This window comes from Castor canadensis, chromosome 5, assembly GCF_047511655.1.
Source record: "Castor canadensis chromosome 5, mCasCan1.hap1v2, whole genome shotgun sequence".
NCBI lineage: Eukaryota > Metazoa > Chordata > Mammalia > Rodentia > Castoridae > Castor > Castor canadensis.
This window is the reverse complement of record NC_133390.1, coordinates 146,568,303-146,583,273: the sequence shown is the minus strand read 5'-3', so window position 1 is coordinate 146,583,273 and position 14,971 is coordinate 146,568,303. Positions and strand designations below refer to the sequence as shown.

At 39.8% G+C, this 14,971-nt stretch overlaps 3 protein-coding genes across 4 annotated transcripts in view; 1 reads left to right on the top strand and 2 right to left on the bottom strand.

Annotated features, from left to right (window-relative positions):
• Positions 1-2: 2 nt before the first annotated feature.
• LOC141423369 (uncharacterized) lies at positions 3-178 on the bottom strand. The gene has a single exon (XM_074074345.1). The coding sequence runs from the start codon at positions 176-178 to the stop codon at positions 29-31; it is 150 nt and encodes a 49-aa protein (XP_073930446.1). The 3' UTR covers positions 3-28.
• On the bottom strand, positions 3-11,701 carry LOC141423368 (uncharacterized). 2 transcript variants are annotated; one of them, XM_074074343.1, is made up of 3 exons: positions 11,545-11,701; positions 2,964-3,189; positions 3-220 (listed from the first exon to the last, which is right to left on the bottom strand). In XM_074074343.1, the coding sequence occupies exon 2, from the start codon at positions 3,169-3,171 to the stop codon at positions 2,980-2,982; it is 192 nt and encodes a 63-aa protein (XP_073930444.1). In that variant the 5' UTR covers positions 3,172-3,189; positions 11,545-11,701; the 3' UTR covers positions 3-220; positions 2,964-2,979. The 2 variants fall into 2 exon arrangements, with proteins under 2 accessions (XP_073930444.1, XP_073930445.1); XM_074074344.1 differs by having other exon boundaries at positions 11,454-11,692.
• The window catches only part of Slx4ip (SLX4 interacting protein), a 230,927-nt gene continuing 227,564 nt past the window's right edge, over positions 11,609-14,971 (top strand). The window contains 1 exon segment of the mRNA XM_074074342.1: positions 11,609-12,888. The gene's annotated coding sequence lies outside the window, so the exon portion shown is untranslated.

Sequence of the window (14,971 nt, the reverse complement as noted above, 5' to 3'; positions counted from 1 at the left end):
AGTAATTTCAAAAATTTATTTCACTTCATTATTCAACATTCTTTTGTTTGTCTCCAGACTGAGATTTCACAGACTGTTTTGCAGCCCTCTGTATAAAGTAAGTTCCAAGATGGACACCTATGAAAGATACCCCAGCTATAAGAAGCCAGTTCTTTCTAATCCAACTGTTGTTTCTCATTTCTTCTTTTAATATCAAATTCAGATTCAAAGCTGCTTCTTTCTGTAAGAAATAAAAATAAAATATTTTAAGAGAATATTCCAAGACTTTTTGGAGACTGAAGTTTACTTTAATGTTGTGCTCCAGTTTTTATAGGAAGAAACTGCCAACTATCACAAGCCTCCAGAAAATGAGAAAGGTAAACCAACTTAAACTCAGTATTCTTTTATTTTTCAATAAATCTCGACTGCAATAAAGTGTTTACATTTCAATGATTTTGGGATGCACAATGCAGTTAAAAATCTTTTAGAACAGTTATTTGCCATTTGTCCAGAAGAGAACATTACATTATAAAAATAAGAATTCAGGGGTGAGGCTAGGCATGGTCATGCATGCCTGTAATCTCAGCTACCTGGGAGGCATAGATCAGGAGGATCATGGTTAGAGGACAGACTGGCAAAAGTTTGCAAGACCCCATTTGAACCAACAAGCCAGGCATGGTGGTACATGCCTGAAATCCTAGCTTCTGGGAAGCATAGGAGGCTGATGGTTTGAGGCGGACTCTAGGCAAAAATGCAAGACTTTATCTGAAAAATAACAAGTAAAAAAGGCCTAGAGGCATGGCTCAAGTGGTAGAGTACTTGCCTAGCAAGCACGAGTCCCTGAGTTCAAACTCCAGTACTGCCAACACAAAAATTTAGGGCAGGGGATGTAGCTCAGCAATGCAACAGTTGTCTAGTATGTACAAGCTCCTGGTTTTGATCCCTAATGCTGCCTCTTCTCCCCAAAATCATTAAAACTAAGAATTTGCCTGGAGTCTAGTAAGACTTCAGGTCTTACTGGAGTAAGAAAAAAGCATTTATGTCAAATCCTGTTTGTAAGTAATTATGAAACAAGACTGCTATTAGCATTCCTACTGCAGAAACTCACTAATGCAGTCTATATTTAGTTGAATAAACCTGCAAGACACATTGTTGTATCAATGAACAAACCATGTTTTAAATACCTGGCTCAAGTCAGAGCTAATTTTCTATTGTTTTTGTCTACTAATCAATAATTTTTCTGTTTTCAAAGTCCTAACCAACTAATCCTCTGCAAAAAGTTGGTTAATGAAATACAAAACCCAAAGAATGTGCTGGATGACAAAGAACAATGTAGGATCTGATTTGTAATTTGATCTCAAATACCTAAATACTATAAAATGTTGTCATATACCAAATGGACAAGCAGAAACAGTAATAATAGCTGCTGTATTTACTGCCTTAAATGGTAGTTATAAATTAGGAATTGAGACATTAAATCCTGACACTAACAATAACATGTGACAAGAATAAAAACCTCAGGTCATGGATCTTATCTATTGAAGCCTTATGTTTTCAAGGTGAAGGCTGGGCTGGTGGAGTGGCTCAAGAGGTAGAGTACCTGCCAGCAAGCAATAGGCCCTGAGTTCAAACCCCAGGACCATGGGAAAAAAAAAAAAAGAAGCCAACCATTAGTTAATAGTTATTTTTAGGAATATGCTAAGCATGTCAGTCACTTGGAGAGAATTTAGCATTAATAAAACCAATCTAACTACTTAACCTAGAATACTTCTTCAGAGTATGGCATAGCACTGTGGTAGAGACCAAAATGGTGTTTTGAAAATGTATAAAGAGGTGAGAAGACAGAATGTTATGCAAAGTGTTATTTTGGCTAATGCTCTCACTTTAAAGGGCTGTAACCAAGGCAACTGATTCAAATAAAGAGAAGGCAATGATGACCAGCTTTTTCCCTTCACCAAAAAGGTAGAGGAATGTTTTCTGAAGGCATGAAGGGGTGGGGGGCACTATTTATCTTGTGCCATGAACAGCCAAGACTAACTATTATCTCAGTGCTTATTCCAGATTCAGTAAAATCTGAGACACACAGTTAAATGAAACTGTAGCAAAGTGATGTATTTATAGTAATTTGCACCTTAAGACTTTAATACATAAACATACAAACAAAAATAGAAACTATGATTAGTAAAATGATTTTAGAAATTTCTAGTTAGAAAATTTTTTAACAAATAAATAGTGACACACTACTTTTCAAAAGTAGAATGCCATGTTGGCAGTCTCTTGGTAGTGAGATGAGTAATATTTTCTAGCTAGTAGTCTATAAAATGAGAAAGGAAAAAAATCAAGTGTTGGTTAAACTTGCTGACTTAAATTAAAGAAAAAGAAATGAAACCAAACATTGGGCTGATTTATAGACGATGTTTAGGGGCATCAGTTCAGCTCTATTAAAACTCGCTTTTCTAAACAACGTGATCCATAGTTCCAAAAGTTACCAGCACAGATACAGCCCTGAATGCACAGGGTCAGGAAGATTTTTTTTTTTTTTTTTTTGCTTACAATGATGAATAACTTAATTAAAATGACTATCTTCAAAATCAAAAGAAGTACTACAACATACTACTTCAAGAAATAAAAACAGGCAAAACTTTCTCCTAAAGGAATCAGGGTTCTTTGGGGAAATAGCCAAGTCCAGGTCTGAAAGAAATACTCAAGCTGAGCGAGGAAAGTTTTCTACAAAAAACTTTGTTATCAAAGACTACTCAGGTCGTGTCCAAATAAGCATATGAAAAAACAATAATAAAGGAATCAATTTGGAGAGGACTTACAAGGGAACAACCTAGGCACTACAGAAAAAACAAAGAACTATGCGGGTTATAATAAACACAACAGGTAATTGTGATTTAGGCTTTTTCTTGCTGGAGCTCTAGAAAACCAACTTTCCCAATATCAGTATATCTCATATAGCTAACCTGATTAAAGGAACTTACCTGAACTGCAAGCCTATTATTTCCCTTGGACTTGGCTCTTTGGTCGACTTGCAAGTGCCAGACTATCTGGCTCAGGAATGTTGTCCTTATTAGGTATTTGGAAAACAGGGCTGCTTTTGATTCTGTTCCACCCTAAATGTATGAACCCGATCAAAGGTACCATAACAACCAGAACTTTGTAGTCTCTCCAGAAGTTCTGAAAGTTCATAGTTTGGCTTCAGTGCACCTAAGAACAGATTACAGTTAAAGGAGAAAAAAACTCCCCGAAAATAAACTCCCTCAAACCATGTCTACAAGCTACAAGTACTATAAAGCACTCCAATAAAAGTGGACTTAAGCATTTTTGGTTACAATGTAGTGCAATGTTAACAAAAGGAAATATATTGTGGATACAAAGGGATAGGTTGGGGAAACTTAAAAAGCAATACTTAACTTTGAGTCAAAAACTGTAAAACAGTATTATCTGTTGGGAAAGTTATACAAATCTTTGGAAATACTTATGCATAGTGTTCTTTAGATTTGTTATTAGTTGCTCTAATGACACAAATGAAGAGCTTTAAAATTCTTTAAGGTAATTTAAAATTATTTTTGCCACGCTGAGGATTGAACCCAGGGTGGGTATCATGCATACTAAGAAAGCATTCTACTGTTAATTATAACCTTAGCCCTTTTTAATTTTAACAGAACAATCAAATGTTAATACTTAAACATGCAGTAAGAATGTAGGTTCCTTGTTTTTAAAGGATGTTAAATTAGCATGTCAACTGAAATTAGAACGGTCAAGCATGGAAATAACATGTGCTGGTTCTACATTTACATACATGATTCCCTGAATCACTACTAATCCTACCCAACAAAATTACAGTCAACTCAGTTTACACTGAAGATATTGCCTAGGGCTACAAAGATAGTTAGTACTGAAAACAGATTTTTTCCTGTCTGATTTGGAAAACATGCATGGGGCTCAGGAAAGCTGTTTGTTTCCTGATGACCTCTTGAGTTTGGGAACTTGATTCTAGACAACTTTTAAGTCTCCTTATGCCAGCACCACTGGTTCATGCCTGTAACCCTAGCTACTCAGGAGGCAGAGATCAAGAGATCAAGGTTTAAAGCCAGTCCCAGGCAAGCAGTTCATGAGACCCTATCTTGAAAATACCCAACACAAAACAAGGGTTGGCGGAATGGCTCAAGTGGCAGAGCACCTGCCTAGCAAGTGTGTAGGTCGTGAGTTCAAACCCCAGTACCACCAAGAAAAAAAAAGTAAATAAAGTCTCCTTATATTTTCATACTTAAGGGACACAGATTAGTGATTAGCTTATAGATTGTGATGATACAAACAGTCCCATTTTACTAGCACTTTTCTGTATTTTATGGCCTGTTCCTATTTTAAAGTGCTTGGTTATCTGACACACTTTTTGCAAACTTTAGAAACTATACCTTTTATTGACATGCTTATGTGTTCTATTTTTGGAGGAAGTCAATCATAAATGTGTCATGATTAAATTTTACTGTTAAGTCCACCATGCGAAAAGTCTTTAGAGCATTTGAAATTTGAACATACAGTAAAATAACTTGGAGGGGGGGAACTAGGTAACTTAGAGTAATGAGGGACAGAGGCTATACCATAGCCAGCGGCTTGTGTTGATGGACAGGTCGCATTCTGCTCCACAAAACACCCTCAACTAAATGTTTAGAAGATACTGCTATACTTTGGATGTGTCTCCAACAGGCCCACATGCTAATGGCTTGGTTGCCAGTCTGTGGCACTACTGGGAGGCAACAGAATCTTTAAAAGGTGAGATCTAGTAGTAGGAACTACCACTTTCTGGGGCATGCCCTTGAAGGAGATAATGGGACTCCTGTACTTTTCTGTCTCTTTGGTTCCTGCTATATGGGGTAAGCAGCTTCCTCTGCCACACACTCCCACCAAGATGTACTGCCTCTCATAGGCCCAAAAGCAAGAAGCCCAACAACCATGGACTGAAACCTTCAAAATTGTGAGCTAAAATAAACCTTTCCTTCTTATAAGTTGATTTATTTCAGGTATGATTTTTGTCAGTGATAGAAAGCTGACTAACCCAAATACTGTTATTTATATTCAGTCTTTCAATACTGAAAGTGACTTTTAACACTTCTGACTCTGTTATTCTCAACATGAGGTTACCAAGTCACATTACTTTTAATAGATGACATCTTTGCTATTCACCATTTACTTCCCCAGGATCACTAATATAATTCAACATTTGTCAGCCTTTTCCTGAATCATAAGCTTTTAGAAAAACAGTTTAAACGAAAGAAACTAGTTTGGACAAAAGGATGTAATAATAAAATTGGGATTACTCACTTAGTAAGTAAAGTTCAGGACAAATTAAAGTACAATATTTAACAACATACTTTAGGAAGTATTATATTGTTCTCTGCATGTAGGTCACAGTATATAACAAAATGTGCTGTGGACTCCTTGAGAAGAGTGAAAATGGGGTCCCAGAAAAGAATGGAGTTATCTTCTGGCACTTAATTATCTTTTGGGTCATTTGTAAGTTAAAGACAAAGGAGGTATTCTATTTTTATGTATACTGTGTTTAACTGTCTATTCTTCTATCAGGATAACTTAAGTAAGGATTTATGTCTCTTTTTTCTAGATTTAGATTTCGTTAAACCTGGGAACTGTTATTATCTATTTTGGTTGAAAACTCATTATTTGCCAAACATCACTGAGGCCCAGTATAGTACTTTCTGGTTAGTAACTGATGGGGACTGATTTAAGATTAACTGCTTTAATGTCTACTGGATACCTACATGACCCATTTCCTCAAATTCTCCATATATCATATGTTGCACTGGTTAATGAAAGTGAGAGAACAAGTAACTATTTTCTGACAAACTATTCTGTGTTCTTCCAAAGACTTGGAAAATGATTAAGCTCAAGATGATAGGGCTTTTTATTTTACAAAATACTTTCAGGGTCTTTGTATTTAATCACATAAAGACACTGAGAAGCTAGGAGGTACATGCCTGTAATCCCAACACTTCAGAGGCTAAGGCAGGAAGGATCATCAGATGGAGGCCAGCTGGAATACATATTGAATTTGAGGCCATCATGGAATACACAGCGAGGCCTTGTCTGGAAAAACCAAACTAACATATATAAACTGAATAAAACAACATTGGCATATAATATCAACTTACTGTTTCTTTCACTTGACAGCTTTCCAGCACAGAACATGTATTCTACTGTCCACAAAATCAACTTTCCAGGGCCATATACATTAGATTTCACTAAAGTAAGGCTCCTTGCTAGTTTTAAGACAATACAGTTTTGAAATTTTATATTTGATATGGTAATTAGTGAGAGAATGTATTACTCACTTTGTTCATATCCTCTTATGGAGCTTTTACAATCAAGCATATACAATAGAACATATTTTAGGGTTACATTTTGACTTAACACTTGTCTCAAGTGGTAGAACACCACCTAACAAGCACAAGGCCCTGAGTTCAAACTCTTGGACCATCAAAAAACAAAAACAACAAAAAACCCTTGACTTTACAAAGGTTCACAGAGCTGACCAGCAGGGAGAAAGAAAGATCCAATTTGGGAAACAAACTTAAGCTAAATACAATTTACCTAGAGGTGGTCCTTCTCTCAAAACACTTGGAAAGTCATTCAAAATGATGTATCTTTTCGATACAAGAGATTCCTGAGTGTGAAACAAAAATTTCTTAATAATGTGTCACATTTAATAAGCAATTAATAAAACCTGAAATGTTAGTGCTTATGGTTCATTCACTGAACTTCTCTCAGACTGGTTCTTCCTATATTGCCCAGGCTTGCCTGGAACTTGTTAAGTAGCCCCAGCTGGACTTGAATTTAAGATCCTCTTTCTTGAGTCTCCCATGTGATGGGTCACTAAGAGTCACTGAGATCAAGCATTCTAGCACATTACATCTGATATGTCCTCCTCATTCTCATGTCATGAGCATCATAGTTAACAGTAGTCTCACACCACTTGTCAAAAATTTGAGCAAAAAATGTCTATATGCTCCACTGAAGATTGAGATTAACTGGGCTAATTTTTAGCTAGCTGTGTTTTCTTTAGCTTAATTCTTAACAGAATGAACAACAGGCCATTAATGAGTAGAGGACTGATGGGGGGTAAGTTTGCTACACTTCTACCTCATTATAAATATTGTAATTTTGTGAATAGCTATCAATATAAGGACAAAACAAATGGAAAGGAAAACACTAAAATATATACTTCAGACCACAAATATTCTATATATTTCATTTCTGTCTAAGAAACCAACTCCTCACTCCCTTGCATTATAGAGATTACTAGCTCTTCAATGTCTCTCATTAGGGTCTGGCAGGCTTTCTGCAACTTATTGTATTTCAAGCTAAATGCGGGTTTCTTGGTAATAGAATTTACAGTACAGTGGAAGGCAAAATGGCACTTATGCTTCCTAGATAATCTCAAATAGCAGGGCTCTGGATTCATGACTACTCTAAGTAACACAGTGTCAACTAAAACCATCAAGTGTTGCTATTGCTCACTACAAAAACAGGTCTATATTCAATAGAAGATTCTGACTTTGCCTACTGGGCTTGCTGAACGCCATCTGCTGGTTGTTTAAACACAGTGTAAGTTAGATTCTTTTTAAAGTCTTCATTGCCACTTTGCTTAAAGTATTTGAAAAAGTAACTTTTGACTACTTCCACAAAATGTAATTTAGTCAAGAAAATATAAGATAGGATATTAACCCAGCTCCTGTGATTATGATATTTGATGGAGTTTACTGAATTACAATGACAATGTTGGCTTTAGATTATTTATGAATCCCTCATTCCTGAATACCAATCATTGGTGTTAAAAAATAGTTTTTTTTACATTAGAATAACTGAAAATTTTGACACTTTTTTGTATACACAATTAGAACTGCAAAAAAGCAAGAAGGATTCTGAAAGTTTTCACCATAAAGAAATGACAAATGTTCAGGAGATTATGTTTAACCTGATTTACACATTATACAACACAAACACATATTGAAACATTACATGGTATTCTGTTAATGTGCAGTATTTATGCCTGTTTTTAAAAAAGGAACATATATTGTCTTCCTGCCTATTCAATTGACCAGCATGACAAGTAGAATAGTTTTCTTTTTTCAATATGTATGTGTATGTGTGTGTGTATATATATATATACATATACATATATATATACACCTTTCAGTCTTAAACATACTTCAACTCTTGATGAGCCAACAGATCATACTTAAGTTTTACAGTTTCCATTTTGCAAAATTCTACCACTTTCCTCATCCCACCATTTAAAGTCAGCTTGACCTACATCCAAGTCAAGAGATCTGTACCCACAGAGTACAATGAAGATTAAAACAGATACATAGATTAAGTATTGTATGGTTTTTGTCATTTTCCTGACTTTTACTATGAATTCAATGATAAAAAACAAATATACTGAAAGTGTCACAAATCGTGTATGGGAGTGTCACTAACTGTAGGCAGTCAAAGGTGAGTAATTAATTAGTAACTACTGAGAAGTGACATTCAGCCTACTAGAAGGCTGTGGCTTATCAGAAAGGCTGTAGTGGTTAGGGAGTTTTCTGAGTATTCTTCCATTCACCTTCCACTGACTTTACATCTTGGCTGCTATTTGATGTTGGGACTGGTGGCAGGAAGGGAATGGGAATATGTAGATAGCCATATTATTTTAGATTAAAGGTCCAGTTGATTCGGCCCTTAGTGCTACAGCAGTCAATTTATATGCCCCCCTGCTCTGAATCCATAAAAGGCTAATTTCTACCCATCATTTTGAGATTTTTATTTTACTGTCGACCTTCGTTTCTGAGATGATCTATTGAGAAGAAGACACTGTAGCTATGGGGTAGTAACACCTTCAACTTCCTGTTTCTACTTCATAATAAAGATCTATCCAGGCCCTGTGCTGGTGGCTCATGCATGTAATCCTAATTACTTGGGAGGCAGAGATCAGGAGGATCCAAGTTCAAAGCCAGCCTGGCAAATAACTTGAAAAACTCAACACAAAAAAGGGCTGGCAGAGTGGCTCAAGTGGTGAGTGCCTGCCTAGTGACCACAAGACCCTGAGTAACCCACCAACCCCCTCCACAAATACGAATAATCCACTTTTGTTCCATTTTCCATGGAGACTGCTCTGACTAGAAATATCAGCCTCAGGCTGGTGAAGTGGCTCAGTTGGTACAGCATCTGCCTACCAAGGGTGAGGCCTAGTTCAAACCCCAGTAATGCAAATAAAATAAAAAAGATCAGTCTCAGTCAACTTTCAATTGCTGTGACAAAATACCTAAGATAAATTAAAAGGATGAAAGAGTAGCTTGGCCCTACTGCTTTAAGCCTGTGGCAGCACAGTACATCATGTCTGTTCACCTTACAATGGTCAAGAAGTTAAAAGACAGGGAAGGGGTCAGGGTCCCAATATATTCTTCAATGATTTAACATCTCCAATACCTAACTTCCCACCACTAGACTCCACCTTCTAAAGGTTCCACCACCTCCCAATAGTGCTACATGATGCTGACCAAGCCTTTAACACATGGGCCACTGAAGGACATTTTAGATCTTAACTATAATAATCACCAACCCTTTCCTGAACTTGATCTCTATGAAGTATGTTGATGCACTCTTGAAACTTTTTAAGTACTTGGGACTCATCTGTTCCTTCTGAGTCTCCTTTAATGACCTCTTGGTTTTACTCAATTTTAAACTCTAGGTAGTGTCCAGTAATCTCTTTTAACAAATATTGTAGATGATCCTGAAGCTGAATTTTGAGAATCACTGTTTCAGTATGCTCCCACTAATCTATGCTGTACACTCCTAACAGTCATCTTGCAAAAATTTGGGCATGTTTCTGCTTTGTTTAGAAGCTTTCAGTGATGTTTCTTACTAGAGGGTGAAACTTAAATTTCCTAGTACAGTATAAAACACTGCCTTACAGTTTTCAGAAAGTAAACTACAGTAAATTATTTTAGTAAGAATGTATCGTCATGAAGTGATTAAAGGGATGAAATGTGTAATCATACTGCTTGGGCTTCAAAAAATCTCTACCTCAATCCTTTACAACTGGTTGTGAGGCCCTGAATGAGTCACTTGATCTCACTGTACCTCAGTTCCATCATGCACAGAAGAACAATGACTTCCATCCACAGCACAAGGTTGTCATGTACTTAAGTGTAGGTTTAGTGACTGTATAGATTCAGAGTTTTTGGCAACTTGACTCATTTTTCAAAACTGTACTTCTCATTTTTCTGTTTTCTTTGAATTAATTCATTTGTGCTTATTTCATCTTTAGTTACAGCAGTGAATATTCATAAAAACTAGTAACTGCCACTCACTGTAACAGAAGGTAGCAGCCACTTGCTTTATTTCTCTACTGTATTCTCAGCGCAGAAACCAGAGAATCTTTTATTTTTGATGGTACTGGGGTTTGAATTTAGGGCCTCATGCTCCCTAGGTAGGTGCTCTACCACTCGTGCCACTCCTCCAGCCAGAAACTAGAGAATCTTGCTTTTTTGTTTCTTTTTAGGTTGGTTCACTCTTACCCTTAAGCTCTATAGTTAGTTAGGTACTCCACTCAGAAAGCTAAGCAGTCTAAAGTTTCCCACCTCTCCCGTTATTCTTTAGGACATCTCCCTTTTCCTTTCAAAGCCCTACTTTTGTGGTGAATGTTGTGATGTGCCACTCTGATCTCACTTAAGAATGACATATTTTCCCAGTTCCGAAGAGTACTAAAATCGGGCTCATCTGTCAGCCCCTTCCCAGGGGTAACTTGGCTGAATGCAACAGGCACAGCCCTTCCCTCCAACTTGGAACAACACTGGAGGACCAACACAGCACCAGGGTTCTCAAAGGGCTGGTAGAAGCATTCCTTGGGATTGCACTGGGAATACAACCTAGGACAATCTGGAAAACTCTTACTCATCAATCTCCATCCATCCATCCATCAACTTAATGCAAAACCTATTATCTATCAATGCAAAACCTGACGATGTTAACGAATTTAACTGACACTTTGAGCCTCTGAAACAGCAACAGGACTTGGGCACGGTCCAATGGAAAAAGAGGATGCACATGATCTCAGGAGTTCTCTTGCACCTCCGACGCATTTGCATCCCCACAGCATTGCAGGGGCCCCGTGGGTCTGGGTTCTGCCCGGTTGCAGGTGGCCTGGCCACGCTGCCCGACGCCTGTGCCCAGGGGACGGGCCCGGTGCAAGGCGCGCCCTCGGAGAAGGGGAGCGACCCGGGCGGCGCGGGGCGCAGTGAAGGACGAAGTGCCCAAGAACGCTGTCACCTCCGTCACGTACAGGTGAGCGATTCCGATTCTACCTTCGACATCGGAACCCCAGCGCCATCCAGGAAATGGAAGAAACTGCCTACAACTACTTTAAAGGGAGGCTCTCCGGCCTCCTTCTGGTCCCCGCCCCTAAATACCCTTCACTGGAGGACACCGGCGACATCCGTGGGTGCGGTGGCTCCCCTCTCCTCAGCCGGCTTCTCCACCCGCTGCACACGCCGCTCTCACCTGCGCACCAGCCGCTACGCCGCCCCGGGCGGCCGCCAACAGACAGCAGGCCCGAGATCGAAGCTCTGGCAGCGCGCTCCGCTGTGGATGCACGCAACCTTCACCCCGCGTGACGCGACGGCGCATGTGCAGTTCTGCGGTAGCGCGGAGCCACTCCTCATCCGCGGTTCTCCGGGATTTACGTGAAGTTCTAGCCAGATAAAGCGGCGGTGAGCTCCGGAAAGAACGGGAGCGGAGACTATTTAATGTCAATTTCTACAAATTTCTAAAAATGAAATTTTAAAATAGCACATCATATTCAGCACATGGAAAAAGCGCAGAACTTCCCTTTTGATTCTCAACGTATTTACAGAATGAGACAGTATTCAATAGTTCTTGACTCGCTGTCCCTGAGTTGACCAATCACAAAGCGCCTATTTCTGTCGCTCAGCGCCAAAGCCCCGCCTCCCCACGGCTGCCTCGAAAACAAGGAAAAATGAATTGGCCTCAATTACCTTTTGGGTCGGGTTGGAGAGCGGACATGCGTGGTGAGAGCTTGTCGCCCTCCAGGAAGCTTCCGCCCTCAGGCATAAGTTTAGAGGATTATGGTTAGGTCGAAAGGTCTCCCGCTGGGTGCCCTTTGCTTGGCAATTTTGTGTTCCGTGTATTCTGGCTTTTGGTTCAAAACTAGAACTTTCAGTTTCCTGGACGACCTAAAAACTTATGGAAGAAGTTATGTTTAAACATGGCTATTTTAATGTTTCTCTAGCATTGTGAAAGTCACCTTTACTTTCCAACCTGTCTTCTATATTCTTTTGTCATCAAAAAACATTTTCCGCTCTTGTGCTATTTTCTGGTATCCATAAAACATCACAGAAATACTGAGTTTTAAGTTCTCTTGATCATAACTACATAACCCTGTGAGTAACCGTGATTCATTAGCTGTCAATCATATTCATGGAGTTACCACCGTCAAAATCGCCTGCCGCTGCGGTCATTTTTATTTTGGTCCCTCCTTGAAAGTCAAGATAGCTTTGGCGGCGGCCATTTTTCTTGTGGGCAGACTCCTCGCGTCATCCGGGTCCCTTTCCTAGTGTTTTGCTACCATCTTAAATCCTGGCTCTGGCTTCACGCCGACGTGAAGCTGCTCGGGTCATCTTGCTTTTGGGCGGTGGCTGCGTTCCAACGCGCGGGGAGTGACCTGGGAAAGGGGAAACAAGGACGCAACCCGAACCCACAAATCTTCTGAAGTTGTCCCTGTACCCTGCAGCTTTTTTAGTTTCCACGGCCAGTTACTGCTACACCAGTGACCCTGGGCAGTCACAAAGCACGTAAAGCCCGACCCAACCCCCGCCACCATCGTAGGTAAGAACTCGGAGCTTCTGGCGACCTCAGATTTCCTTCATTGGGTCCTAACTGTTGCCCATCTTTCCCCTCCCCCAACCTTGTTTTGTTTTTTGGGTTGAATTTTGAGACTTTTCGGAATGCTTCTCCAAGGCTTCCACTTCTCTTCACTGCGAAGAGGTGAGAAGTTGTTAAGCATCAAGGTATGGGAAGCCTGGACTTCAAAGCGAATATGTTTGTCAACAAAATTCTTGTTTATGGGACAAAATGGAACCCAGGTATTTGCATCAGATTATGGCTTCCTGCATCCGTAGGTACCAATACGGTCCTCTTCTCAGAAAATTTTGAGATAAGACAAATACAGATTGCATTTGTGTATACTTCGCATTCATTCATTAATTCAGGTATTTATCGAATACTTTTAGGTCATAAAGATTCAGTAGTAAACTTTAAAAAAATCCACTTTGGAGCCCTTATTCTGTCGTCCCCGACATCTGGATTGGCTCTGGGGACGCAGTGCTGCTCCACTGTGTAGACAGGACGGGCTTTGCACTTAACCCACCAGCTGTTGGAAATGAGTCCTGGTAAGCAAGGGCCATCTCACCAGTGTCCAGGCTGCTTGGGGCCTGCTCAACATGGCTCCACCTACCAGGAGCCGCAGTACCTCTTTGAGCTTCTCAGGAGGGCACAACCAGGCGCATCCCAGACCTGCAGACTCAAGTCTTCCCCAAGAAAAGACCTGAGGGATCCAGGAGGACAGACTAGGCAGTTCATCACATGCCTTAACTATGACATGATTCCAACTTAGCATTTTAAAAAGTTGAAGAGGGTTCATCAGTTCACCGTGTTTTCCTGTAACTTCTGTCATGATACCAACCAAAATAGGGAGTTTTTCCCTTTAAGTCCTAACATCAGCTTACCACTAGTTTGCATTTAAAAGGGTGGTTACACTTCCCATATCCTGCCTGTATGCATAGTTCTACATTTCATACAGTGAAATGAAAAGATCACAGTGGTAGAAATTTTTGTGTTGGGACTTGACCTTTACCATTGTGTAGTTCATAACAATGTTTTATGAATGCAACATAACTTTAAAAATGCAAAATGTGGGGCTTGAGATGTGGCTCGGTAGTAGAGCACTTGCCTAGCATGCTTGTGGCCCTGGCTTGATACCCAGCATTAAGTGGGGTGGTAGAGCTAGAGGAGGGGTCCATGTTTTGACTTTTCTGTAGATTGCTGTAGCTCTCTTTTTGAAAAGTTTGTATTGGAGATTGAATAGACCCCAGTCCTTTATAAATTTTTTTTTAAGGTTTTATTTTTTGTGGTACTGGGGTCTGAGCTCAGGACTTGTGAGGCAGGCTTTCTACCACTTGAGCCATGCCCCACTCCTTTTTGCTGAGGTTATTTTGGAGACAGAGTGTCACTTTTTGCATACACTGGTCTGGACTGCCATCCTCCTATTTTATGCTTCCCACTGTAGCTGGAATGACAGGCACATGCCACCATGTCCTGCTTTTTTCTGTCTAGTTTATGAGATGAGATCTCATAAACTTTTTTACCTGGGCTGGCTTGGAGCAGCAATCCCCCTCATCTCAGCCTCCCAAGTAGCTAGGATTCTAGGCATGGGCCACTGGCACCCTGCTTAATTTTTTAAAAAAAAATTTTGAGATCGGGTTTCTAAGTTATCTGGACTGGCCTAGAACTGGTAATCCTTCTGCCTCAGTTTCTGGCGTAGCTGGGATTACAGGTAGGTGGGATCACAGGTGTATACTACCAGGATTGTTATCTCTTTCTCTCTTTTTTTTGGCTGTACTGGGGTTTCAAACTTTTTTTTTTTTTCTCTCTGTGGTACTGGTGAAACCAGAGTTTTGGACACAGGGCCCAAACTAGACTAGAAAGCAGTAATTGTCAGAGGGGATCTTGGGTTACAAAGTGGTCTGAATATGTGATGTCTGCTTGTGCCTTCTGTGATCATGTTTCTGTTTAACAGTGAGCACCTGCTGTATACAAGGCACTGGGCTAAGTAATTACAGATCTGACCTCACGCAATCCTCACAGTACCCACGAGGTAGAAATTATTATCTTGTATAAAACAAGAAAACCA

Excerpts from the sequence above, each read along its gene's own strand:
- LOC141423369 (XM_074074345.1), bottom strand. The coding sequence starts at position 178 with ATGAGAAACAACAGTTGGATTAGAAAGAACTGGCTTCTTATAGCTGGG.
- LOC141423368 (XM_074074343.1), bottom strand. The coding sequence starts at position 3,171 with ATGAACTTTCAGAACTTCTGGAGAGACTACAAAGTTCTGGTTGTTATG.